We start from the raw sequence: 27,812 nt of genomic DNA on the forward strand, positions 1-27,812 counted from the left end.
GAGAAACCCGAGGAAACCCACGCACACAGTGTTTGTCCACCACAAAGTTCACTTGGTGGGAGCAGGGTTTGAACCCGGAACCCCATGCACCAGAGGTGAACGCTCTACCACTGAGCCATCGCGGCCCCTCATCAAAATCAAGAGTAATTTATTGAATCATGAAAATAAAAAAATGCGATTTTCTCGAAAACGGCTCTTAACGATTTTATTTATTTTCCATGAATCATTACTTCATTAACAATTCTATATTACCGTATAACTCGTTTCCCTGGAGGAAATCCGAAAGAGGTAGTTCACTTTTGGGAGAGATTTTTTCGGGTGATTTTCTCGAAAATGACTCAGGTAATTTTATTGATATTTCATAAATAAGTCTTCGTTAAGAAACCTACAATACGATATAAATAATTTCTCATTATGAAAAAAATCACAAGGCATAGTTTACTCTTGAGGTTGAGTTCTTTTTGGGACGATTCGCACAAAAACCGTTTAGTTGATTTGATCGTTTCATTAATAAAAACTTAATTAATAATTCTATAATATGGCAGGAAACATCTTGTATGATAAAGACCACGAGTAGCAATTTAATCTTGTGGGTGATCTTTACAATTTTCTCAAGAATGACAGGCAATTTTGTTTACACGAGAGCAAATCGGAAAGTAACGCACTTTTTTTTTTTTTTTTTTTTTGAAAAATGTTTAATATGTACCAAAACCAAACAAAGCACAAATTATATCTTTGATCTACTTTTCTACGTAGTCACCAAGTTTCTCAACACATTTTTTCCAGCATGGTACCAGTTTCAAGATGCCCTGTTCGTAGAAGTCCGTTTGGTTGGAGTATAGCCATTTGCGGACTGCTGATTTCACTTCCGCCATCTGTCGCAAAGTGTTGGCCGACCAGGAATTTCTTCATGGGACTAAAGAGATGAAAGTCAGAGGTGTCAGGTCCGGACTGTACGGAGGATGCTCCAGCACCTCCCACCCAAATTTGTTGAGTTTCTCACGGACAGGAGCAGCAATGTGTGGACGGGCACTATCATGACGAAGTTTGACACCATCAGCATTAATGTTGCGGCGTTTATCACGAAGGGCACGACGCAGCTTAACCAAAGTTTTAATGTAGGCTGCAGCATTTACAATGGTCCCGTGTTCAGCAAAGTCCATAACACACCAAACATGTCCCAGAACACTGTCATAAGCACTTTCCTCGCATATTGAGTCACCTTTATTTATTTAATTATTTATTATTTTTTTTTTTCGTACTGGGGAACCAGCATGTTTCCACTCCATAGAGACCTGCCTGGTTTCGGACGAGTAGTGGTACCGCCCACGACTGATCACCAGTAACGATTTCTTTTCTGAAAGTCATGCCCTTCTGTGGAGTAACGCGTTAGGTGATCCAAGCTTGTCATCATTCACTGGCCCTTGTGTTTGTCTGTCAGGTTCTTAGGCATTCAGGGAGCCTAACTGAGTTTACGGAATTGCAACGTGTCATGCATAATGTCGTACACCACACCATACGAAATGCTGAACTTCTACGATAAGGTTCGCAGGTGCACACGCCGGTCGTTCGAAATTGCTGCCCCGATGGCGCGGACATTCTGCGACGTTGAAGCTGTTACTGGCCGCCCAGAGAGTGGTGCATCACTAAGGTTCTCATAGCCCTCTTCAAATAATGCACACCACCTGAAGACATTGCTAAGGTCCGTACAATCGTCCCTATACACGCAACGCATGTCCCTGTGAATTTCACTCGATGTATGCTCTTTAGCTCACAAAACTCTAACCAAAAATCGCTGCTCTTCACACGTGGATGACAGTAGCATGCGCGCCATGCTAGCTTCGTTGTTCAGGCTTCTCTCGCTAGAGCTGCACAGGAGAACAGAATACCCTCTGTAGCGTAAACTTCAAATTCTCTCGTCGTGTAGTTTCACCATTCCAGCTGCAATAGCTGGGAAGAAAAAAAAATATTGTGCATTACTTTGCGATCTGCCCTCGTGTTTCATAAATAAACATTCTCTAACAACCCTACACTATGGCATGAGTAATTGTCATGAAAAATCTACAAGAGGGAGTTTGTTTTTGGAAGAGTTTCCTTCGATGCAGATTTCTCAAATCACATACTATAATTTTGTTCCTATTTCGTAAGTAAATTTTTCCGTAAAATTTACAGCATAATATGATTCAATTTTAGAAATTAGAGCTAAAAAGTTTAGTGTGGTAGCCTTTTATTTAATTTCAGAGCTCACAATTCTGTTTTCATCCGTATTTCGTGAATGCCTTTATTTTTTAACGCAGTAATTTCTAGGTAAAAATGTAAAACTTACCGACAACAACCAAAATCTGAGAACACTGCACAGCCCCTGCATACCAGTTTCTTCAAGATACCTTTCCTTGCCACATGAATGAGAGCGTTGTTTGAAACATTTTTCAGGTAACTACAATATAGAGTGGTCAATTTCGGCAACTGTGTAATGTATTCAAATCCTTTGTTCGTAAGATTTTGTGCATTTGTAGTACACCCTAAATCAAAAGGTAAAATACGTCAGGTTTCCATACTTTTATTCAATGTCTTAAAACACGTTTTTTTTTTTTTAAATTGTAAAGTGTGTTGTATAGTAAAGAAATATACTGTGCAGATTCATTATAATTGTAAATAAATAAACTAGCGAGACTATTTTTAAATGCAAACATATAAATATCTGGTATTTGGTTAAATATCGTACTTAATTGAATTATGGTATTATAAAATGTTAACTGGAGAATGTTAGTTTCCTAGCGCTTAACACTAGCACCGCATTAGATTATTTGTAAACACACATCTAAATAATTTTAGTAATTCTAGAGTTAGCCTGAATAATCAAAGAGAGTGGCTCATATACCGCACTAGCCGAATTTAAAATCGTAACAAACAACAACAAAATACACAAAAGTAAATGGTACACGATAGATGAAATATATATTATATATATATATATATATATATATATATATATATATATATATATATATATTCATTTTAGCAAACGTATATGAATAATGTGGATATCAGGAACAGTTAGTGTTATATTCAATAGAACCTTTCTATTTCAAGTTTGCCCTCGGAAAACATGCGAAACATATTTCGGCCCTACCTCCGCCACCATCTTACGGAGGAAACCTTCCCTTTGTTTTGGGAAAAGAAGTAATGATCTCGGCTGTGTTGCCTATCTCTCATTCAGTCGTGCGATCTTGGCGAGTGAAGATTGTAGGCTACTTATGTTAGAATGGCTAACACGACAGTGTACGGTGAAGCTCGTGAAATAATTTGGAATTGTGGTTTTTCTTGGTGTTCAGATGCTCCCTTCCAGTTTCTCATTTCACCAATTACTGCATCTTTTCCACTCATTTTGAGCAATCACTTAACTCCCTTTATCCCAATGCGAAAAGCGTGGGATGTAAAACTAAAAGATTTAAGGTTGTAATACAGTATTCAGAATCCTTAAACAAAAATGTTTACGTCCAATTTATGTAACTAAATATTCGTTTTCTCTGAAATTTCCTGTTGCTAAGTTCTTAGCGTTCTCGCATGCCGTGCGGAAAACTCAGGTCCGATCCTCGGTTAGAAACATATGCTTCGGAACCTATGTTAAATTATAGGCATAGAAAAAAAAAGCTCCAGCTTATATAGCATAGCATTAAACTCCAAATAACTAACTTCTTTGTTCTTAGAAAGGATCATTTGTAAACTTTAGATTAATCTGTCAATAGTATCTAATTTGGTTGAATGATGGGAGTAATTTGTATTGCTTTACAATTATAAAGAGACATCATTTTTTCTTCAAAAATTTAATAACAATACTTAAAATAAAGTGTTTCAATGTGGGAACCCTGTCCGCATTCAACTTTTCAAGGATGTCGGCCACAGCAACTAGTCCATGATCTTTTGATGGAGATACGGGAAAACACACATTGACAGCAGCGTCAGTAAGGGCACACTTGAAATAGAAAGGCTCTAGTTATTATGACAGACAGTTGATTTACATCTATTGCATTGGAAACTAATTGATGAGACTAAAGCATAAATTTGCGACTTCATGTTATAGCATGTGGAATTTGGGGTGACAATTTTAATTTAATCAATCATAAACACACTATTGTTTACTTTAAGTCTAGCCTCCCTTTTCAGCAGAGGCTATATAAGGATGTGGACCTACAGTTTACGATAGGATCTAAACCACTGTAATGAGTTCAATGCTCTTCAACGCGAAATCGAGCCCGGAACCACATGCACCCCGTGCGTGTGCTAGAGACTAAACCAGCTACAATATACAGGATGTCTATCAAAATAATTGAAGCACATGTAAGATGTGTAAGAGTAGTACTAAAGATATGTGTCAAGCGTATGGCCGTTGTTAGTGGTGTGTAAGGTGATAGTGTATAGTACGTCAGGCGGGATAGTACAAAGAAGTGTGTTGAAGCGGGCAGAAGGTGGTAATGCAACAAGCGATCCTCCTCGGAATTTCAAAGAAGCCTAATTGTGAGTGCACTCTTAGTTGGCTTACTGCCTTTAAAATGGCCACTGTATTAGATGTCTTGTATTGAAAAGTGTCCAAGGTTAGGATGCGATACAGAACTTATGGCAAAACATTGGCGGAAAACAACAGAGGACGAATGAGGAGCCTCTGTGACAGAGATCATCGAGCAGAAGTCCTGCAATGGGAGTTCCTGATACAGCAGTAGAAACTACCACTATCTTTTATCAGTGCTCCATCAGGAAATATCATCGCACGAATTTTTAATAACAAGAAGGAACTTGTTTTATCACAGTTGTCAGTTCAATTTTATAAATTTTTCACCACGAAAATGAAAGGTGTTTTCGTAACAAGCGATAGCGCATAGTCGTTAAAAAGAAAGTCCTCCATTTGATTTTTATATCATTAGAGCTGTTCAAGACTGACATTTAATTACTAATTAAAAGGTGTTTATTATGTTCTTATTATGTCCAATAAATTCGTTTAGATCTTCGATTGTGCAGAACTCGGGAATCCAAAGCCCGCATAACATAGTATTACACACTCTTCTGTATCACGTTAAGGTCTACCACCATGCCAAATTTGACCGAATTCGATTAGTTTGTTGAATATTTATTTGTTTTCGAAAGTAAAACGCAAAACTTGACCGTCCATAACTTGGGAACGCAAAGCGTACACAACATAATGTTTTACACACTCATATAGCAGGTCAAGGTCTACAACATGCCAAATTTGATCTTGATCGCATGGGCTCAGTATTCATGAGATTTTGTTTTCGAAAATATGATACAAAATTTGGACATTCGTACCTCGAGAACCGAAGGCTTGCACAACGAAATATTTCATACCCTTATATAGCGGATCAAGTTTTACAGCTATACCAAGTTCGGTCTCGATTCGATGAGTTCTGTGTATGAGCTGTTGTTTTCGAAAATATTACGCAAAATTTGACAACCCATAAGTTAGAAACGTAAAGAATGCACAACATAATATATGATACATTTATTGTAGATCGCGCTCCACCTCTATGGTAGTTCAGAGGAAATCAAATGAAGGGCGATAAGGCGATTGGATGTTTATGTGAGTAACTCAATCCTGCTGAAGATGACTAAAGAAGAGTGGCTGAATCAGTACAAAAAAAGCAAGCAATTTTACGGTATTTCTCAAATTATTTCTTTTTTTTTTTTTTTTTCTGTGGAAAACAAGTGTTTCAGTTTCACACAAGAAAAGAGGATAATTGTACCTTTATTCCAAAATTAATTTTCAATTTATCTTAAGGATAATGTTTCGTTCATTCTCAGATGACTTTTTCTTTCTGCTTACGTCACATGTAATTATTTGATCAAAGATTATTAATATTATTATTATTATTTTGTATGCCAACAGCATATAGATTTCCATGTGACTTATAATAATTATTCATAAAGACAGTTAGCAGCCCATCACGTTTCCGTGAGAAAGATTATTAAAACCTTGTCTATTCTTGTTTGCTTTTTCATACAAAGGGAAAAGAACATTCCACGTTTCGATTTCGATCAAGTAACACATTAAGGACTTCGGCTGCTTCATCATTATTTAGAGAAAGGCACTACATTTTATCCATACTTCTGTACGATGTATTGAGTAATACACAAGAGCAGGATTATATAATGTACCTTTGTTAGTGTCTGTTAATAATAAGTGTCGGCAACACACTTTTTCTGTATTATGAAAGTATATTAATTGATATAATTCTTTACTTAGATTCAAGTGATATACACATAATTGTAAATAATAATAATAATAATAATAATAATAATAATAAATCGTCCTCCATTTGATTTTTATATTATTTCTAGCTGAACCTGCGCTCTCTACACAGCGCATCATTCGCATATGAGCATAAATCTCCTCATTCCTCGTAACATCTGTACATGTACCTTTACAGACACAAGTGAAAGACGCAGTGACGTCGGAAGTATTTTTCAGTGGGGGGAAACTGATTTTGAACTACTGTCTTCAAAATAGACGGGGGAATGTGGCATAGGTAAGATAATACGAATATATGTTCGTAATGTAACATGGTTGGACAATAATAATAATAATATAATGCAGCTATAAACACTTTCATGAGGGTAAAATTTCCATCTACGAAACGCATCTCGGTTTACATCTTTAAGATGAATAAATCCAGTGCCAGTTTTGTGCTGGATTTTGGTATGGTGCAAACATTTTCAACCTTTTAAATCAGTTAAAAACATATAAAATACTAAAATTTGTACTACTTACAAAAAATGCCTGCTGGTAACTACAATTTTTATCATTTTATATACATATTTTTAACTGTGTTGGAAATGCTCATACGGACATTGTTCGGACAATGGAGTCCATTTTTCTAATGTGCTATGAATTTGTCTGCGGCCTTTTTCCAGTTCTTGAACCCTATGACGACAAAAATCAATTCAGCTCCTTGCATCAGCATTTTACCTGTCAAATGATACGCCTTATACAACCAAAACACAAAAGATAATTTCTGACTATCTTAATGTAACCAGGGAATGTATGAAACCATTCCTCGCGACAAGATCGGCGTGCAGTTCGTGAAAAATTGAAACCCTTAGTCGGCTAAGCTTTATTTTCTAAAACAGGAATTTTGAACTTCTCCCTTGATAGGTTACACAAGATCTTTCCTCAAGTTCTTTAGGCAAGTACTGTGTGGGAGTGTTGGAGGAATTTGTCGCAATTTACCTGACGCTTAGCTCAAATTGCTGCTTGGAGGTACTCGTAGAATCCGGTACTTTAAGTTAGGCACATTGCAGAGAATTCTGAGATGTATTTTGTTGTGAACTTTCTGTACCAATGCTGGCACTGGTTGTTGGTGAAGTTTTTTCATAAACACCAGGAAGACTTGTATTTTTCGATACTTTCTTTGTTGATGTTGTTAACCATGTGTCAAGAAGGGTTCTCTTCGGTTAGATATAAAGTAAGGAACACATGGTAACATATGTATTTCATTGCATCCCTACATAAACAGCAAACGATTTAGTAACGCAAAGTCAACTCTTTTATTTCAATGTCAGACTGATTTACAGGTTTCAGCACTCTCTCCTACATGGCCTAAGTGAACGTTATGTGATTAGGGAAGTTAGGGGTTTCAAGCGATCGTTAATGCGTAAACTGAGTGCTCCTTCCGAGAACTTAAGCAGTGTTCATTTTCTTTTTTCTGTTGCACTGGTAAAGCAACACAAATCCAAAGACAAAGATAAAATAATCCGTAAACAAATGTCACGTGAAAAAATATTTCAGCTCTGTAAAAAATAACTGTGCGCTGAAAAATTGTTGCTAATGTTCGCCAACTAGTAATCAGACCATCGACTTTGTGGATGAAATAGGATTTGAATTTTTATGGGCCCTTCAGCAAGTTAGCCCTTCACGTGACTAAGGGATGACGTCCCTCGGCGAGCACACAATCCGCAAAAGGAACAGAGGAAGGAAAGGAAGAAGTAATTAGAAGAGGAAGTCATGGCTCGTAAAGAACGTATCATCCCAGCATTTGCCTGAGGAAAACCGTGAAATAACCTTCACGATGGCTGGCCTCAGGGATCGAACCTCGGACCTCCCGAATGCGGAGCCGTAACGCTACCACTGCGACACGGCTGCTCGTTATTGACTTGGTGGGTCTGATAAACTAATAATAATAATGCTTACAATATTATATAATCACAAATCATTGAGTTCACAGCAAACAGAAAACTATTTAGAGAAATACCTATATTTTGATTTTAAGGCGGTCTCTAACCCTTGGAGCGCGCTGAGATTCTCCCTATCTAAAAGCATGTAAAATTTGGTCATGATTATTTCAGGAACTACTGTACTTAGAACAATGTAATTTTGGGTAAGTGTTTTAATGACCAATCTCAAGAAAATGACTGAGCAATTTTATAGATATGTCGTTTTGTTTTGCAGTTTATTTTCATCGATTAAATTTGGCAATCATGCAATGAGACTCGTGCTGCTAGCCCGAGCAGACACATTTTTTTCTCTCTCTCTCTTTGGTCACGTTCATTGTAACTCAAGAAACATTTCAACGCTCTGCGCTATACGTCCGCTTTCCTGGTATACAGTTACTGTGCGATGCCGACACACCACAGGTGGTTGAGGATGTCACCAAACTCAGTATGAGAACCTATTTATGGCTGGTCGAGGGAAAGTTGGTGAGGGTAACAGATCTTTTGTTTCCCTTTTGTGTTATTTCTATATATACTTCTCAACACTTTTTTCCATGCTTTTATGCTGTAGAATTCACCCACGCCAGTTATAGCTGTAGGTTTTGGTTTCACAAATGCGGTTCCTAAAACAATCGACTGAAAAAAAAAAAAAGTATTTCTTTCATAAAACAGCTGAACTGAATTTGTTTAGTTTTGCTGTGTGTTGTGAGGAGGTATGAGTTGAAATACTAACATTGAGTCTTTGAGACATTCTGTCGCCTTTTGTGCTGCTGTGATATTTTCTTCTTTTTTCTTTTTATTATTATGTATAATTCTGAACGATTGTACTGGTTGTTTTTAGAGTGCGTGGACAAGTTTTCATTGTTACACCCGTATTGCTTTTGTAAGTCTCTGAGTTTCGGAGTAAAGAAAACAACCTAGTATTGACTTTTGTGCATATTTACGTAAATACTAACCCATATTTGGCAAGATGAGCGATACAGAATATTCGAAAATAAGAAGACGGAGATGCTACTCTCGGCTTCCGAAAAAAACGATCCCGTCAGGGATATTTTCTGAAGAATGGGAAAATCGACGAGAATCTGAACTGCTTCTTTCAAGTATTGGATTGGTGCGATTGAAATGTCTATTGTCACTTTCAGTGGCAATAAAACCAAATAGAAAGTATAATTACTAATTAGTTATATTCAAACTAGTCTGCGGTTGCAGCCACATACTTTGCGTTCTCTCTGCCAACAATTAGATTCCATCAAGAAAAAGTCTGATATCTGCAGTGGCGGAAATCATGCCGGTATAAACGTGGGGTCTGGGGGACCTGCTCCCCCAAATTTTTACTGACCCTCCTAAAATGTTCACGGTATGTTTGCAAATGAACTATAATATGATGATGAACTATAATATGGTTGGATCGCCCCTCCTAATTTCTACCGGCCCCCCTACATTTGTGGGCTGGCTACCTGCCTGGCGGAAACGTAGGGAGATCAGGCTTCCCTTCTCAGTAGCGACCATGTTATTGCTTACTAAAATATTGAAAAACTTGTACAGGTCGGGTAAATACTTTTTGCTAACAAACATTCAAATGCAATACAAACTTCTGATAACCCTAAAGTACCACTAGAAAAATATCAGTAGTTTTGAGTTGTCCACAAGAAAAATATATGTGTAAGCCATATATGTCTCTAACTCTTCAGGACCCCGAGATATGAACATATAATCATTGTAATCCCCATCCATATTTCTTCCCATCCTTTTTCTTACCTTATAGACCATATATAAAAATACCGCTTATTGAGAAGTCGAAATAGCAAATTGCATGTTTCTAATTTTCAGAGATTCTGAGATAACGACATCTTTATAATAATTGCAATCCTCGCCCCTCATTTTCCTTCCTATCTCTTTTCTTATCCTTTTTATTAAAATACTGAAAATGCTGAAATACGTGTGAAATTATTTTAAATGTGAAGTTCAAATACCAAGTTTCTTGAAGTCTCTAAGGGTTTGTAATGATGATTGTAATTCCCACTCATTTCTCTTTCCGCTCCTTTTCTTCCCTTCAAGACCATATTATGGGGCGGGGAGAAAGCTAAAAATACATATCTGAGTTCAAATACCAAATTCCATGTTTCACAAATCCTACGTATTGTCCAAATTTCAAATTTCTGGTTGTGGTTTAGCCTTTGCTTAGTGTCAGCCAGTCACTCAGAACTTCAATATTTTATTTACTGAGATTCAAATAGTCTGTCTAATTAAAAAGTTTACATCTAGTGTGGCCGAAATTGTCGAAGAATTATTTCTCGTCTCGATTCTATTTTCCCCATCTCGTCTCGAAAATTTCCTTTTTTTCTGTATAATGACTTGAACATCTTTAAACGTTAATAAGTGCTCTTCATTTTGTTCGCACAAAAACTTTGTCAACTTATAGGATTATATTATGCATCATTGAGATTTAATATTTGGATAAAATACTGTTTTCCACAGGACTCGAGAAATTTTTCGTTTCATCTAGATTGTCGTGTGGAAAACAAGGTGAGAATTGTCATGTTTCTCGTCTTGTCTCGAATTTAAAAATTACTTGTTGCCTCGATTCAGAGACGAGACGAGACATCTCGTCTCGTGACAACACTACTTACCTCACCAGTGTAATATCCTTTCTAGGTCCTTCACAAAAAAAAAAAAAAAAAAAAAAAGTACCATATTACAGGGTCAATTATGAAATCTATTTTTATTCTAAAAATTCAATTTCTATAGCATTTATTCACAAAATTATAAGAACCATTCCATCACTAGAAAAGTCACTCAAATTCCGCTGATTCTATTTTGACAGAAATTATGCTATATTCTAGATTTACTCATGAAATAAACTCTGGAAACGACAGTATAGAGTATCAAGTGATATTTTCTAAATTAATATTGAAACCGAAACTGATATTAGATTTATGCCGCTTCCGGTTTTAGTAGAGAGATTAGAGTCGACAATATATCTTTTCTTGACTACAGAAAACTGTTTCTATCTTGGTAATTATCTATTACAGTTTTTTGTCTACAGTGATCAACATTAAAATGTCAACATCAACATGAACTATGTAACATACGTATATATATGTAATATACGGAACACTGTTACATATAAGACATCCTGCAGCGACATGATGTGATATCTAAGCGGAATAAAAGGCAGTACGTATGTAGCATATGGATAATGTGGGCTCCGTAAAGATTTACGTAGTAAACATATGTATTCAGTATATTTGTACAATATACCGAAGTCCGGATAACGGATTTTTCTCTTGTATTGTCACTTGAAAAGACTGGCCACCCACTAGTCATTCAAAAACCATATTTAATCAATCCAATCGTATGCATGAAATTATGATGCGACAGCTTGAAGAAACATCTCAGTTGTCCAAAAGAGATGTTCTTGTGTTACTCCATGATGAATAAAATCGATGGATGGTCAAAGAGTTAGGAGAGTGAACAGACATTTTTTGAACCATACTGTGCAAGACGAAATTAGTGATGGAACAAATGAATTCAGACTCAATAATATTGTATCCTGCTGTGCTTAGATTGAACACATTCTTCAATTCCTTTTACTGTGAGACTTAGCCTCAAACTTGAATATATATATATATATATATATATATATATATATAGTTTCGAAAAGGAGTGTGGTCCGGTACTTTCTTATTCACTATAATTCTGAATATTAAAAATATTTTACGTTTTGCATTTTAAAAAGGTATGTGAAAATTAGTAGGGAGACAGTTTTTTCTTTTTCCAATCACTTGACTGTTATGCTTCTGCTGTAAGAAAAGTTACATTATCTGTGCCTTAACCTATTTTCAGATTCGAGGGAGAAAATGACAATAATAATAGCACTCCAATAAGATGTAAAGAAAATGAAACTTTTTATAAGCATTTTGTGTAGGGAGACAGGGTAACGCGAGGAAGAGGAAAGAGAAAAACAAGTCAATTGTTGTTTTCCATGCGAGCAGCAGCCAGTCTTATTGCGCGGTTGTTAAATTTAAATGATCAAAGTCCACTGCAAAATGAAACGGGATATCTATAAAATTGCTCAGTCATTTTCTTGAGATTGGTCATTGAAACACTTATCCAAAATTACATTGTTCTAAGTACAGTAGTTCCTGAAATAATCATGACCAAATTTTACATGCTTTTAGATAGGGAGAATCTCAGCGCGCTCCAAGGGTTAGAGACCGCCTTAAATCCAAGAAATTAAACAAAAAAAAAAAAAACGTTTCTATTCTGTTTTAAAAATTTAGAAGAGCTGTCGCATTTATTTAAAAAATGTTGTTCATTTAGTGTATCTTTTCAGGGATAAAAGTGAGGGGGAACGCGAGGGGACGCTGTCTCCCGACCTTATGTACGGCGTCCACCCAGTTCCTAAAATAATACAATGGGCAAATATAGGCAGGGAACGGCGTGACCTCATGCCGCTACCTACCGTCCTCTACCTTCTGAGATCCAATTTTACCCCTGGGGTAATATGAAGAAAATAAATTGATTGCTAGATATAGGACACACTGTGCTTCAAAACATTATACCGTATTTGCATAAAAAAGGCACAGAAACATGGAGAAAACAAAATTCATGAACACCAAAACAAACAGTATTATTACACCAACGCGGTTGGTGCACTAACTAGAACAAGTATACTAAACTGTATAATTCCTAAATGTTATATCATTATTTTTAAACCATCTGAACTGTATATACGTATGCAATGGAAATTTCTGATTCCCACACTCTTGTTTCTCTTAGTTCAATATACAGAATAGTCGTGATTTCGGGGGAGCTCCGGACCCCCAGGACTCATCCCCCTATACATCCCTGTCGGAAGTGTCCTCGCTGACGTTTGTGAACGTGTCCCCTCTTCAAGCAAGAACGTCTTAAATACTGTCATTCGTTAGTACTCACAAGGGATAAATTTTCCCTAACTATAAAACTTACTGCACTCTGCATATTGTTTGTAAGAATAATTTAAATTTATAGAAAAAATATTTAAACGTCCTGTTACGCATTTAAACTATTATCTTTTTTAAACTTTAAAATCTCGCTCAACGACTCGTTTCATATTGCAGACTTACGATTACTTAAACAATTCCTAAAGAATTTACAGTGTTTTGAGAATGTACACGAATGGAAAGAAAGAGAATTTCCAATTCTTTTTCCTAAATCTTTCTATCTAATATGGGGTGAGAAAAAGAGCCCATTCTCATGTCTCAAAGAGAAATATGCATCTGGAATAGAGTATGTTTTCACATTACGATCAAGAAACAAAATTTAGTTCATATAATCACTTTTATCTGATGTTTTTACAGTTTCAAAGTGGAGGGGCAAAACGAGTATCTTGCCCTCCATGAAAATTTCAGGCGGGCAGCTGCCCCCTTCCCCCGGTTCCGACGCCCCTGGAAAGACGTCTTGAAAAAAATCGGCAAGAGGTACCATAAAGGGGAGATTTTTTCGATTATTTTTTCTCAATATCTCGCACCATTTGCAAGATTTGAGCCTACTTCCGGTTGGAGTTTCTAATTCATGTATGACCAGTGTTTTCTTTCTTCTTGCATTACAGTTAATTATAATGTCAGTTATATATGGTGTTCATTGGGCAAAACACTCAAAAAATAAAGATTCATCTTAGACTCGAGAAATGGTTATCCTGCCTTTTTCATTATTATTTGGCCATGAAACAAACGCCTGAGACATATACAACCCCAATATACAACTATGTGGTGTTGGAATGTATAATACGTAGGATATGATGTTTTTTTTTTAATTTCAACACTTGAAGTGTACCCGTAAAAATGTAATAAATAAATAATGGCTATGTTTTTTTTAAATATTCAATTAGAACTGGACAATCTACGCACAATTTGCAATCGATCAGTGAGAACGTCATCTTTCTAGAGCCTGTAGTTTCCGAGATCTCATTGTCGAAAGGATTGGCCACAAACATAGTCTGAAAGAACTCCAAAGATGGCAGCACGATTCATTTGCATTGAGTTTGGAGGAGGTTTATTAAAATACAAAGGCTTTGAACAATAATTTTAAAACAATCTTTATGAAAAACATCTATTTAAATAATTTATTTAAAGTACACACACTTAAAATGTTTGTCTCTGTTAAACATGAAATCACATATAACCGTAAATGAAAGATTTGAAAGCCAAAGTTATAGGTTGGAGCTCAGGGGTTTTTAATTGCTATTGTAGCATTTTAATAGATAGATTATTATTGTCTAAGACCGACATTTGATTGCTATTCAAACGATATTCACTATATTTGATTATGTCCAATGAATTGATTTAGAACTTCGATTGTGCATAACTCAGGAACGGCAAGCTTGCATAACGTAACATCACAGATGCTTATCAAAATTGGCGTGGGTCAATGAAAACTTGACCCACGACCCACCACCCACCGTGACCCACTCTGACCCACCACCCACGGTGACCCATTGTGACCCACTACCCACCATGACCCACCACCCACGGTGACCCACTCTGACCCACCACCTACGGTGACCCACTCTGACCCACCACCCACCATGACCTACTCTGACTCACCAAAATCCATCGTCATCAACTCTGAACACGATCCACGGCCTCTTCTGAACTGACTAAAGAGTTTACACTTGTAATAAAACAAGACTGTGAAATTGTCACTAATAGGAGTTTGAATTTCTAGTCAATCGCTCAAGCATCACTCTGTTACAATAACGGTGGATCTGACCTTTACGATATAAAATGGTAAAGTGTTTGTCAGTGAGGAAATTGAAACAGTTCGAGGTGGGGGGAAATTAGTGTGTGCCTAAAATATACTTGTACTAAGATAGTATTCTTGCAATTGTTAATTTCTGAACGCATTCCACAAGAAACTTCTATTCGCAGGAAAATACCCCTGTACAATATGGAAAAGGTTATGGTTTCTCAGTTCACAGTATTTTTCTCACAAAAGACTTGAGAAATCAGTTGTTCATAGGGTATAAAGGTGCTCGGGTACCCTATGTGAGAGCATCTCCATAAAGCATGCTCATAATTGTAATTTGTGTAATTACTAAAACACCACGTTAAATTTAAGTTACAAATATGCATAATGGCAATTATTATGAATATTTATTCAAAGTAGTTTACCTAAAGCAAAGAAGAGACTTACTAAAAATTAGGTAGAAAGTTGAAAGTAGTAATGGGGCGACTTGGCCTCACTTTTTGGCCCCTGGGTCCCTGCCTCAGGACCCATGGTCCCTGGCCGGGGTCAATGACCTAGGGGTACATAGGACCACCCCCTCTAAATTTTGGCAGGGGTACCTAGGACCACCCCCCTTAAATTTTGGAAATTGCCAAATCTAAAAATTTGGTATAGTAGCCTAGGACCATAGTATGTACCTCTATTAGTATTGGGTGTCTATGTCGTTCCCTTTCATGAGTAAAAAATTGCCAAAAATTCAAATTTCGGAGGTTTTTGACCTAATTTATCCCCTTTGATGAGGTGTTATTACCCTATATAGTTATATGGGCGTATACAGGGGTCCATTACCTTTCATAAGACATGGGTATATTAATGCACCCCTTTAAATTTTTGGGAGGGGTACCTTGGCCCACCCCTTCAATTTTGGAAATTGCCCAATTTCAACATTGGGTATTATAGTATAGGACCCTAATATGTACTATGATAAATTTGGGTGGTCCACCTCATTCCCTTTTAGGGGTACATAGGACCACCCCTCTTAAATTTTGGAAATTGCCAAATCTAAAAATTTGGTGTGGTAGCCTAGGACCATAGTATGTACCTCTATCAGTATTGGGTGTCTATGTCGTTCCCTTTCATGGGTAAAAAATTGCCAAAAATTTAAATTTCGGGGTTTTTTGACCTAATTTATCCCCTTTGATGAGGTATTATTACCCTATATAGTTATATGGACGTATACAGGGGTCCATTACTTTTCATAACATATGGGTATATTAATGCACCCCTTGAAAAATTTGGGAGGGGTACCTTGGCCCACCCCTTAAATTTTGGAAATTGACCAATTTAAACATTGGGTATTATAGTACAGGACCCTAATATGTATCATGATAAATTTGGGCGGTCCACCTCGTTTCCTTCCAGGGGCACAAAATTGCCAAAATATAAACGTAAGCAATACGTTATACCACGTGTTTGATTTTTGGTCGATTTTATCCCCTTTGATGAGATGTTATTACCTTATATGGTTATATGGTCATGTATAGGGATCCATTCCCTTTCATAAGATATCGGTATATTTGTACACTCCTTTAAAAATTTGGGAGGGGTACTTTGGCCCACCCCTTAAATTTTGGAAATTGCCCAATTTAAACATTTGGTATTATAGTACCGGACCTTAACATGTATTATGATAAATTTGGGTGTTCCACCTCGTTCCCTTTTAGGGGTACAAAATTGTCAAAATATAAACGTAAGCAATACGTTGTACCACGTGTTTGGTCTTTTGGCCCAATTTATCCTCTTGGATGAGGTTCTATTACCTTATATGGTTATATGGTTATGTATAGGGGTCTATTCCCTATCATAAGACATAGGTACATTTGTGCACTCCTTTAAAATTTGGGAGGGGTACTTTGGCCCACCCCTTAAATTTTGGAAATTGACCAATTTAAACATTTGGTATTATAGTACTGGACCTTAACATGTATTATGATAAATTTGGGTGTTCCACCTCGTTCCCTTTTAGGGGTACAAAATTGTCAAAATATAAACGTAAGCAATACGTTGTACCACGTGTTTGGTCTTTTGGCCCAATTTATCCTCTTGGATGAGGTTCTATTACCTTATATGGTTATATGGTTATGTATAGGGGTCTATTCCCTTTCATAAGATATCGGTATATTTGTACACTCCTTTAAAATTTGGGAGGGGTACTTTGGCCCACCCCTTAAATTTTGGAAATTGCTCATTTTATATATTTGGTATTATAGTACCGGGCCTTAACATGTATTATTATGATAAATTTGGGTGTTTCACCTCGTTCCCTTTTAGGGTACGAAATTGCCAAATTTTAGTACAACCACGTGTTTGGTCTTTTGGCCCAATTTATCCTCTTGGATGAGGTCCTATTACCTTATATGGTTATATGGTTATGTATAGGGGTCCATTACCTATCATAAGACATAGGTACATTTATGCACTCTTTAAAATTTTTGGGAGGGGTACTTTGGCCCACCCCTTAAATTTTGGAAATTGCCCAATTTAAACATTTGGTATTATAGTACCGGACCTTAACATGTATTATTATGATAAATTTGGATGTTCCACCTCGTTCCCTTTTAGGGGTACAAAATTGTCAAAATATAAACGTAAGCAATACGTTGTACCACGTGTTTGGTCTTTTGGCCCAATTTATCCTCTTGGATGAGGTTCTATTACCTTATATGGTTATATGGTTATGTATAGGGGTCTATTCCCTTTCATAAGATATCGGTATATTTGTACACTCCTTTAAAATTTGGGAGGGGTACTTTGGCCCACCCCTTAAATTTTGGAAATTGCTCATTTTATATATTTGGTATTATAGTACCGGGCCTTAACATGTATTATTATGATAAATTTGGGTGTTTCACCTCGTTCCCTTTTAGGGTACGAAATTGCCAAATTTTAGTACAACCACGTGTTTGGTCTTTTGGCCCAATTTATCCTCTTGGATGAGGTCCTATTACCTTATATGGTTATATGGTTATGTATAGGGGTCCATTACCTATCATAAGACATAGGTACATTTATGCACTCTTTAAAATTTTTGGGAGGGGTACTTTGGCCCACCCCTTAAATTTTGGAAATTGCCCAATTTAAACATTTGGTATTATAGTACCGGACCTTAACATGTATTATTATGATAAATTTGGATGTTCCACCTCGTTCCCTTTTAGGGGTACAAAATTGTCAAAATATAAACGTAAGCAATACGTTGTACCACGTGTTTGGTCTTTTGGCCCAATTTATCCTCTTGGATGAGGTTCTATTACCTTATATGGTTATATGGTTATGTATAGGGGTCTATTCCCTATCATAAGACATAGGTACATTTGTGCACTCCTTTAAAAATTTGGGAGGGGTACTTTGGCCCACCCCTTAAATTTTAGAAATTGCTCATTTTATATATTTGGTATTATAGTACCGGACCTTAACATGTATTATTATGATAAATTTGGGTGTTCCACCTCGTTCCCTTTTAGGGGTACGAAATTGCCAAATTTTAGTACAACCACGTGTTTGGTCTTTTGGCCCAATTTATCCTCTTGGATGAGGTCCTATTACCTTATATGGTTATATGGTCATGTATAGGGGTCCATTACCTATCATAAGACATAGGTACATTTGTGCACTCTTTAAATTTTTTTGATAGGGGTACTTTGGCCCACCCCTTAAATTTTGGAAATTGCTCATTTTATATATTTGGTATTATAGTACTGGACCCTAACATGTATTATGATAAATTTGGGTAGTTCACCTTGTTCTCTTTCATGCGTAAAAAAAATTGCCAAATTTTACTACAACCACGTGTTTGGTATTTTGGTTCACCCCTTGGATGAGGTCCTATTACCTTATATGATTATATGGTTATGTATATTGGTCCATTCCCTATTATAAGACATGGGTATATTGATGCACCCTTTAAAAAATTTGGGAGGGGTATCTTGACTCATCCACTCAGTTTTAGAAATTGATTAATATAAGCATTTGGTATCTTCGTGCAGGTCTTCAATATGTACCACTATAAATTTGGATGGTCCACATCGTTCCCTTTCATGGGTAAAGAACTACCAAAAATCAAATTTCGGATGTTATTGACCCCTATTTAATACGTTATATGGTTTATTACCTCTATATGTTTATGTTCTCTTTTAAATTTGGGAATTATCAAATAACAAAATTCGGTAAACGTTTTCTAGGACCCATTGGTATTCCTCTTATGGCCAAATATTCAAAATTTAAAGGTTATTGACCGGCTTTATTATTGAATAAGTACAGGATTTATTACTTTTTCATAAGACACAGGTGTATTTGTGTACCAATCTTAAATTTTGGGAGGGGTACATTTCTTATTGTCATATCAATAATTGGTAATTGTTCTTTGGGTAAATCATTGTGATCACGTGATCAGTTATTGACCTATGATGGGATTAGGAGTCCAGGACATTGGTACATTGAAACTTTGTAGGATAATTTGAGAATGCGTCATTGGTATTGATTATTACAGCCAAATATAAACGTAAGCAAGACGTTGTACCACGTGATTGACCTTGATGAGGTAGTGTACAGGGATACATAGCTATCCTTATTGAATCTTATGACTCATAGACGAAAGGCAATACATGCTACAACACTGGCAAAGTTATTGTTAATGCAATTTGATTGGCTGATCACTATCTTTCCTGCAATCTGATTGGTTGATCACTATCTTTCGTGCAATCTGATTGGTTGATGAGTTTTAAATCTTTGCTGTATTCAGTTTTAAGTTTTGTTTTACATTTAAAAATCTTGTTTTCGTTCAACATTTTGCACTCAATGATAAATATGATCAAAACCGTTTATTTGTTAATCGAATAGTTAAAAACCGGATAAAGTTTGACGGTTAACCGTGAAACGTAAAAAATTTTTTGTTTGAAATTTTTTTCGTTTCAAAATTTTGTTTGAGATTTTTTCGTTTGAAATTTTTGTTTGAAATTTTTTTCGTTTGAAATTTTTTGTTTGCAAATTTTTGTTCGAAAATTTTGTTTAAAATTTTTTGTTTGAAATTTTTCGTTTCCAAATTTTTTGTTTCAAAATTTTGTTTTGAAATTTTTTTCGCTTCAAAATTTTGTTTGAATTTTTTTTGGTTTGAAATTTTTTGTTTGAATTTTTTTTTCGTTTCAAAATTTTGTTTCAAAGATTTTTGTTTGAAATTTTTGTTTCAAAGTTTGGTTTGACATTTTTAAAAGTTTGTGCACTTATTAGTAAAGAACTGGAACTGTTTAGAACAAAAACCTTTGACAACATTGTGGTGCAATAGTACACGTCAGAACCTGGGGTTGTACTTGAAATGAAAAAACACAATTCATTGAAATGGATCATTTTATTACACTCCACATACATCCATACCAGATAGTGGTTCTGGATATTGTCGATACAATGTATTTTGAACTTCTTGCACTAGTTTGTCTTTAGCATATAATTTTAATTCCAGTTGAAGTCTTTTAAGGTCTAATGCAATATCAATTGGTGGAAACTCAATGTCCATTTGATCACAAATAAACTGTTTATCAATACAGGTATGCACCCACGAACGATGTTGACAACCATCACAATATCTAGATACATGTTGTACAATATGCATGACACATTTTTCAAAATAGTACTTTTTCAGGAATATACTGGTTTTGTTGCACACTTCCACTGCATGTTTCACACACTGAAATACGCTGATGAATTTGTTCCATTCTGTTTCCGTTAGATACACCATGTTGCGAGGGACATGAAATGTACTCTTTTTACGTAACAGCACCATCTTCTCTTCGAGGACTGTACGCAGCACCACTTCATGATTTGAGCCTAATGATTTGACTATGGTCACATTTAGCTCATCATGAAAATAATCGTTCATTTGGTCGATTCGTGAACATAATATTTGCCATTCTTCACAGGTCAGTTGTACACCAAATTGTTCTGCTTTGCCCAATCGAATCACAGGTTCAAATGTTCTAGCACTGATACCAATCATCACATGTTTTGTTTGAAATATATTTATTGGATAATAGCTTGCGAAGATGAACTCTTTATCGTTAGAAGTACACATCTTTCCTCCTGAAAAGCACTTGCTCAAATGATTTCGTGGGATGACAGTGTATTGGTTGATTTATAGTTATTGCTGACGTCATTGGAAAGGAATGTGCTGACGTTTGAATTCATGGTTTCATCACAGTTGCTGACGTCATGCTGACCAACCAAATTCATACAACTACAGCTGACGTCATTGGAAAGAAATGTGATGATTCATGATTTCATCACAATGGCTGACGAATCTGGCTGTGTACTAAATTCAAGTTGATGACTTCGACCCAAGAATCCTTTGTAACATAAAGATACAGATCCAGTATTTAAGAAACGCAGCAGTTCTTCTTGTTTTGATGCTTCCATGGGTAAATATCTTGCTGGTAAAATTATATTCTTATCATTTTCAAGCTTCACTACGATTCTTAATCCAAACTTTGTAGGGATCATTTGGCTAGCTAAGATTCTATAAGGTACATTCTGTTGTAAATCAGTAATCTTGGTAAATGATTTTATCACATCACGTGTGTTTAGAAACTGCAGACAAGTAGCCATGATGACGTTATCATGAATACTAACTCGAACGATACTTATATATGATGCAAAACTGATGACGTTGCATTATCATGTTCTGACGTGTACTATTGCACCACAATGTTGCCAGAGGTTTTTGTTCTAAACAGTTCCAGTTCTTTACTAATAAGTGCACAAACTTTTAAAATGTCAACTCAAACTTTGAAACAAAAATTTCAAACAAAAATCTTTGAAACAAAATTTTGAAACGAAAAAAAAAATTCAACAAAAAATTTCAAACCAAAAAAAATTCAAACAAAATTTTGAAGCGAAAAAAAAATTTCAAACAAAATTTTGAAACAAAAAATTTCAAACAAAAAATTTGGAAACGAAAAAATTTCAAACAAAAAATTTTAAACAAAATTTTCGAACAAAAATTTGCAAACAAAAAATTTCAAACGAAAAAATTTGGAAACAAAAAAATTTCAAACAAAAATTTTAAACAAAATTTTCAAACAAAAAAATTTCAAACTAAAAAATTTTACGTTTCACGGTTAACCGTCAAACTTTATCCGGTTTTTAACTATTCGATTAACAAATAAACGGTTTTGATCATATTTATCATTGAGTGCAAAATGTTGAACGAAAACAAGATTTTTAAATGTAAAACAAAACTTAAAAAAACTGAATACAGCAAAGATTTAAAACTCATCAACCAATCAGATTGCACGAAAGATAGTGATCAACCAATCAGATTGCACGAAAGATAGTGATCAGCCAATGAAATTGCATCAACAATAACTTTGCCAGTGTTGTAGCATGTATTCCCTTAAGACTATGAGTCATAAGTTTCAATAAGGTTAGCTATGTATCCCTGTACACTACCTCATCAAGGTCAATCACGTGGTACAACGTCTTGCTTACGTTTATATTTGGCTGTAATAATCAATACCAATGACGCATTCTCAAATTATCCTACAAAGTTTCAATGTACCAATGTCCTGGACTCCTAATCCCATCATAGGTCAATAACTGATCACGTGATCACAATGATTTACCCAAAGAACAATTACCAATTATTGATATGACAATAAGAAATGTACCCCTCCCAAAATTTAAGATTGGTACACAAATACACCTGTGTCTTATGAAAAAGTAATAAATCCTGTACTTATTCAATAATAAAGCCGGTCAATAACCTTTAAATTTTGAATATTTGGCCATAAGAGGAATACCAATGGGTCCTAGAAAACGTTTACCGAATTTTGTTATTTGATAATTCCCAAATTTAAAAGAGAACATAAACATATAGAGGTAATAAACCATATAACGTATTAAATAGGGGTCAATAACATCCGAAATTTGATTTTTGGTAGTTCTTTACCTATGAAAAGGGAACGATGTGGACCATCCAAATTTATAGTGGTACATATTGGAGACCTGTACGAAGATACCAAATGCTTATATTAATCAATTTCTAAAACTGAGTGGATGAGTCAAGATACCCCTCCCAAATTTTTTAAAGGGTGCATCAATATACCCATGTCTTATAATAGGGAATGGACCAATATACATAACCATATAATCATATAAGGTAATAGGACCTCATCCAAGGGGTGAACCAAAATACCAAACACGTGGTTGTAGTAAAATTTGGCAATTTTTTTTTACGCATGAAAGAGAACAAGGTGAACTACCCAAATTTATCATAATACATGTTAGGGTCCAGTACTATAATACCAAATATATAAAATGAGCAATTTCCAAAATTTAAGGGTGGGCCAAAGTACCCCTCCCAAAAAAATTTAAAGAGTGCACAAACGTACACCTTGTCTCAAAAAGGTTGAGCGCATTCTTTATTGCTGTTTCGAGGCAAAAATTTTCTAAGTCCAACTTCGGGTATCTTCGGGAAAAAGTAAACCAGGTTCGAACCTTGAAGCCAACCTTTGCAATCGGGAAAAATCTTGCAGATGTGTTTTTCTTCTTTTAAATATAATAAGACTTGTTACCAATTATGTATAAAAAAGCAACATTGATTGAAATACTTAATGATACAATATTTCGAAACTGTATTAATGCCAGCACATGCTTGTTTGTCATTTTGCTCTCCATACTTAATGGAATATTTAGATACGTAAACGAATCTTTCCATATGTAAAAGAATGGTTAAAGTTAAGACATAGAAAATTATTCTCTCCTAAGTACTAAAATAAAAGTCAAAGTAGAACAAAAACAGCGTTTGCAGTGGATATGAATGTAATTATTATCTTAAATACCGTTATACATCGCTAGAAGTATTATTCGAGGAGTGCTTGTGTTAGCTTAGTGGTACGCCGTTGGATTTCAAATCGTAAGGGCGAGGGTTCAATTCTTATCTGAGTCAATGATTTTTTATGAAATTCTATTTTCCGCAATGCATGAAAAATTATATAAAATAATTACATTAAAATACGTCAGTTGTATGTATATAACATATAATCATTGCAGAACATAGTGATTATTATGTTTAAAATATAACAGGTGTTCACAGTACGTTGGTATTCTATGATATATGTGAATGTTAAATACAAATTAGGAAAATAATATCATCGCAATAAATAAATTATGTAGTGTATTTATTTGCAGCTATTTGTCATATAGGGGTTTCTTCTGAACATTCGTATTACAGCATGTCATTGATATTCTTGAAAAATTATCCGAGGCATAAAAAGAGGGTATAAACAGAGAATCCAAAGTCGGAACGCTCGCAAGAAATTCATGAACCCCAAAGGTCACGTGAGCAGACTGGAATTGTTCTTATGAAGCATGCCACAGCAGAAGGTCTTTACATAGATTTTCAATTCAATACCTGATATGTGCTTTTGCAATGTGGAAGTGGTGATGCCTTTGGTCGCTCTCTCTCACTTTCTCGCTCGCTCACTCTGTATTTATATATATGAAAGTGGATGTATGTGTGTGTTTTGACATAATTCTGATATGTCTAGAGCAATTTTAACCATATTTCTTACAATCTGGAAAAAAGTACTGTCGGGATATATATCAAAAATGCTAGAAGAGGATCGATATTAGTATCGAATCCATAGTTTCGTGGTCGCTTAGGTAAACAGTTCTACTTTCAATTCAAGTCCAATCAAGCTCCCATTAGCACCCAGGGTGGTTACGTAGCGACAAAAAAAATATCGAAATCAACCAATATTAGAGTCGAAACGTAAGTTTTCAGTGCCGCATTTCCCATTAGTCCAACTAGGCCCATGCCTAGAGGGCAACATATTTGAAGAGCGCAAAGTTTAAAATTTTAATTTTTTTCGTATGAAAAAGTTAAAAAAAATCGAGAGCAAATATACTATTTCATGAGCAGTCCTCTTTTACTATTCTAATATATTTAATGATAGCGTAAGAAATCTGAAAATAATTTAGAACATGTTTCCCGTTTATTTTTTGTTATGTAATTGTAGCTGTAGCATCTAGTGAGTGGTATTTAACTGCAATAAATTCACTATTTAAGCATATTCGAATTAAGTTTTATTTGTAAGTTAGGGATCAAGGGACGGAGAAATGTGCAGTTATTGGGGGCGCCGAGAACAAAAGTGCGTAGGGACGCCGAGCTTCTAAATGCAGCACTGTTCGCTAAATTAATTGGTAGCAATTTTAATGCCATTTAAGATCAAATTTAGTCCTAGCAGTGGCAGTATCCGTTTGCTGTCCTAGGAGGAATGAAAGGGACTGACATCAAAATTATAAAAAAAAGACCTACATTAGTGTCGAATCTATAATTTTGGGGGTCTCTTAGGTAAAGATTGGAACTTCAGATGCCATGTAAGTTAAGCCCTCATTAACACAATGAATGAGATTGTGAAATTTGTGACATGTAGAAATAATTGAAAATAACCAATGTTAGTATACAATCCATATCTTTCGTGGTCGCCAAGTTCATTGGGAGCAGTTCTGATGACCTTTAAGTTTAAGTTCAACTTCCAGTAAGAGTAAGATCCCCCAGCACATCTAATAAGGAGAGCGTAGTTCTGGAATGTCTGGGACAACCTTTACCAAACTTGGGGGACATATTACTTTCAATCTAAGAAGAAAATATTGTAGTAGTATGAAGTTATGGAAGTTGGGAGGTGTGACATGTAAAAATAATGTAAAACGACTGATCTTAGTGTTTTATCCATAATTCTTTCGGTCGTTGAGGTGGATAGTGATTCTCCCAATGGAGGTTACATCCAAATTCATCCCCATCTTCACAGGATGATGGCCTGGGAGAGCTAAAAATAAAATCTCAAAAATTACGTAAATATTTGTCGAATTCATAGTTCTCGGGGTGAGAAAGCGTTTCTAATAACTTTGGAAGGTAATTTGTACCCACGTCAAGATGGGCTTTTTAATCATATCAATTTCTCACCTTAAGAAGAAATTACCATTAAAATTATGATATTAAGCCAACCTTCGCAATTGATGAAAAAATTATGTGGATGTATGTTTCGTCTTTTAAATGAAACAAGACATGTTAAAACAAAGATGGAGTGGGTCAGTGGGTCGGTTGGTAAGTGTGTGAAATGGGTCAAGATTTGTGAGTGGATCAGTGGATCGTGGGTCAAAAGGACGTGACCTACTGCGAAACACCACTCACCGTGACTCACACTGGCCCACCCGGTGGCCACCCTTTTAGTCCAAAGATATTTCGTCCAAAGAACATTTCGTCCAGAGACATTTAATCCAAAGACATTTGGTCCAAAGGACAATTCGTCCAAAGGAGAATTGGTCCAAAGGACATTTCGTCCAGGGATGTTTAGTTCAAAGCACATTTCGTCCAAGGAACATTTGGTCCGGTAACGCTTGGGGGTCAAGGGTTTGTTTCTATTAGAAGAGTAAAAGTGATTCATATAACATTATGACTCAGTAGCTTCTTATTTCTAAAGGAAATTTGAAATAGAGATTTATTCCGCAATTTTCATTTTGATAGAACAAATAATGCTGAGATATTCAGAAAAACGTAAATGCCTGAAAACAACATGGCCGAACAACAGGAGTGAGGGAAAGGTTGTAGTGTGAAGTATGTTGCTGTAATAACTGCTAACATGACATCTAAAATTTTCATGTTGTGAATGAAATAGTTTTAAAATAAGTACCGGTAACTAAAATTAATGGAGTTTAAATTTGAGTAAGTTAAATATTAGGTATTCAAACCCTTGTGTCAGAAAAGTGAAAAATTATGTGTCAAGTATCTTTGAAGAAATACTCAGAATAGAAAAATACACATGTGTGAAATATATTCTTAGTGTCCAAAGATAATACTCTTAAACAGTCACATTCTTGGCTGCAACATTGTGAAAAGTGATTGACAAATATAAGTTGAAAGTTGGAACATTTCGTTTAGAATATACGTATCTTTCCAGGTTAACCACAAGTCTGGTTTCTATTTGTAGACTATTGATAGTGTGTAACTTCGGCAGACGTTTCTACATAATTAGTGAGTTGTATGACAAACCAGAATTGTTAACTTGTCTTGTATTTTTATTTCAGTGTTACTCCTTATGCAAATATAGTATATACTTTTGCTTTCATATTAATTTTCTCGGTACAGCACAGTACATTTAAGATATCCATTGCAAAGTCTCAAACCAAATACAAGATTCACATGACCATGCGGAGGCAATGTTGTCCGCAAATGAAGAGGGAGTATGCTCTTCAAAGGGTTGTTTATCATTTTGGGAGGTGAATTCCTTAACCAACGAAGCTACAACTGTATTTCTGCGAAGCTAAAACTGTATTTTTGTAAAATTATTAATGAAAGCAAAGAAAGGTGGCCATTTAGTTTTCAGGCGTTTACGTTTTTTCTGAATATCTCAACATATATTTGTTTTTTCGAAAAGAAAATTGCGGAATAAATCTCTATTTCAAAATTTCCTTTAGAAATAAGAAGCTACACAAGTAACACTTCCCAAGTGTAACACTCCAATTTTGATAAAAATTTGGCAGGCAGATACTACACATAAAATAAGTAAATACTTTTTTTCATTTTCTGCGGAAAACGGTTTTAGGGGGCGAAAGCCCCACCCAAAATTTTGAAAGTTGTCGCCCGAAAGGCAAGAAGAAGTGGACCGAAATGAATGAAATCGTGCACAAATATTGTAGACGAAAAATGAGGAAATACGGGTTTCGTGTTTTTCTAGAAAGAATGATTGGGTGGGGCGCGGACCCCTCCAAACCTTTGCTCATGAAATATCAAAAGTGCTAGTAACAGTATGTCAGAATTGCCTAAATTTACATGA

General features: G+C 35.5%; 1 protein-coding gene across 2 annotated transcripts in view; it reads right to left on the reverse strand.

Moving 5' to 3' along the window:
* The window catches only part of LOC145688442 (uncharacterized), a 187,710-nt gene that overhangs the window by 38,003 nt on the left and 121,895 nt on the right, over positions 1 to 27,812 (reverse strand). For both annotated transcript variants that reach the window (XM_081762676.1, XM_081762675.1), the window contains one exon: positions 2,327 to 2,522. In XM_081762676.1, the coding sequence (XP_081618802.1) occupies positions 2,327 to 2,522 (196 nt within the window). The remainder of the gene's footprint in view (positions 1 to 2,326; positions 2,523 to 27,812) is intronic.

Source organism: Thermobia domestica, chromosome 6, assembly GCF_964235325.1.
Source record: "Thermobia domestica chromosome 6, izTheDome1.hap1.1, whole genome shotgun sequence".
Classification (NCBI taxonomy): domain Eukaryota; kingdom Metazoa; phylum Arthropoda; class Insecta; order Zygentoma; family Lepismatidae; genus Thermobia; species Thermobia domestica.